At 45.0% G+C, this 1379-nt stretch overlaps 1 protein-coding gene across 1 annotated transcript in view; it reads left to right on the top strand.

Moving 5' to 3' along the window:
• LOC105508065 (vacuolar protein sorting-associated protein 33A-like) overlaps positions 1-1379 on the top strand; it is a gene marked incomplete at its 5' end in the record, with an annotated part of 11287 nt that overhangs the window by 6534 nt on the left and 3374 nt on the right. Inside the window, one exon of the mRNA XM_011936833.1 lies at positions 875-1081. Within this exon, the coding sequence (XP_011792223.1) occupies positions 875-1081 (207 nt within the window). The remainder of the gene's footprint in view (positions 1-874; positions 1082-1379) is intronic.

Below are 1379 nucleotides of genomic sequence, written 5' to 3'. Positions count from 1 at the left end.
CCTCGTGATCCGCCCGTCTTGGCCTCCCAAAGTGCTGGGATTACAGGCTTGAGCCACCGCGCCTGGCCTGTTTTGTAAATTTTTTAACACCTAGAGGAATTAGTCTTGGTAGCCATCACTGTTTATTGTATTTGTGTGATAATAATAGCTAACAGGCTGGGCACAGTGGCTAACCCCTGTTATCCCAATATTTTGTGGGGCTGAGGCAGGAGGATTGCTGGAGGCCAATACCAGCCTAGGCAACATAGCAAGAGTTTCCCAGGCTGGAGTGCAGTGGGACAATCTTGGCTCACTGTAACCTCCTAGGTTCAAGCGATTCTCCTGCCTCAGCCTCCTGAGTAGCTGGGATTACAGGTACCTGCTGCCAGACCCAGCTAATTTTTATATTTTTAGTAGAGACAGGGTTTCGCCATGTTGGCCAGGCTGGTCTCAAATTCCTGACCCCAAGTGATCCACCCACCTTGGCCTCCCAAAGTACTGGGATTACAGGTGTGAGCCACCATGCCCAGACCTAGGCTATTTTTTAAAAGTAGAAATAATATCCTACATTGCATATTATTGTTTTTTAATATATTCTGGAGACCTTTTTTACCAGGATGTGTAGATATGCCTTATTCTTTTTTGGAGCTAATTATATACCATATAAAAATATACTATCATTTATTTGATGCTCACTTAGATTGGGTCCATACATTCTGACTTTAAAGTAAAAAATTTAAGTTTCTCTTTGAAACAGTGAGCTGAATTACTAGTAACAGGCAAGCAGTTCTAGGACAAGTTTCATCCCTCCACCCTGTCCTCTGTGCCCATCCACTAACGTTGCTGGACTTTGGTGACATGTCCTATGGTACAAACCAAATTGATTTGTTGGAAGTGCCCTTCTTTGAAAATTGCAGAAATCCTTTTGCTGATCTTTTATCAAGGCCAAATGACTCCCTTGCAGACATACGGCTATGAGCACGTATTGACCTTACACAACCTGGAGAAGGCCGGCCTACTGAAACCGCAGACGGGGGGCAGAAACAGTTACCCAACTCTACGGAAAACATTACGCCTCTGGATGGATGATGTTAACGAGCAAGTAAGCCACACTTCTCCACCTCGTCTCAGCTTAGGGACTGGTTAGATCATCCACATGACAACACATGCTTCTGAACCTACACATCTGCCTTGCTTTCTAAAAACAATTTTCTAATGTTTTCGAGAAAGTAATGCGTCATGTATTGTATCCATCAGAACCCTAGAAGGAAACAGAGAATGCTCTTAAACTGGGGAGTTTCTGGAGAGTTCAGTAAAGATGTGGGCCGGGCGCGGTGCCTCACACCTGTAATCCCAGCACTTTGGGAGGCCAAAGCGGGCAGATCACTTGAGCTCAGGAG

Source organism: Colobus angolensis, unplaced genomic scaffold (assembly GCF_000951035.1).
Source record: "Colobus angolensis palliatus isolate OR3802 unplaced genomic scaffold, Cang.pa_1.0 Scaffold1579, whole genome shotgun sequence".
In the NCBI taxonomy this organism is placed as follows: Eukaryota; Metazoa; Chordata; class Mammalia; order Primates; family Cercopithecidae; genus Colobus; species Colobus angolensis.
This window is presented reverse-complemented; position numbering and strand designations above follow the sequence as displayed.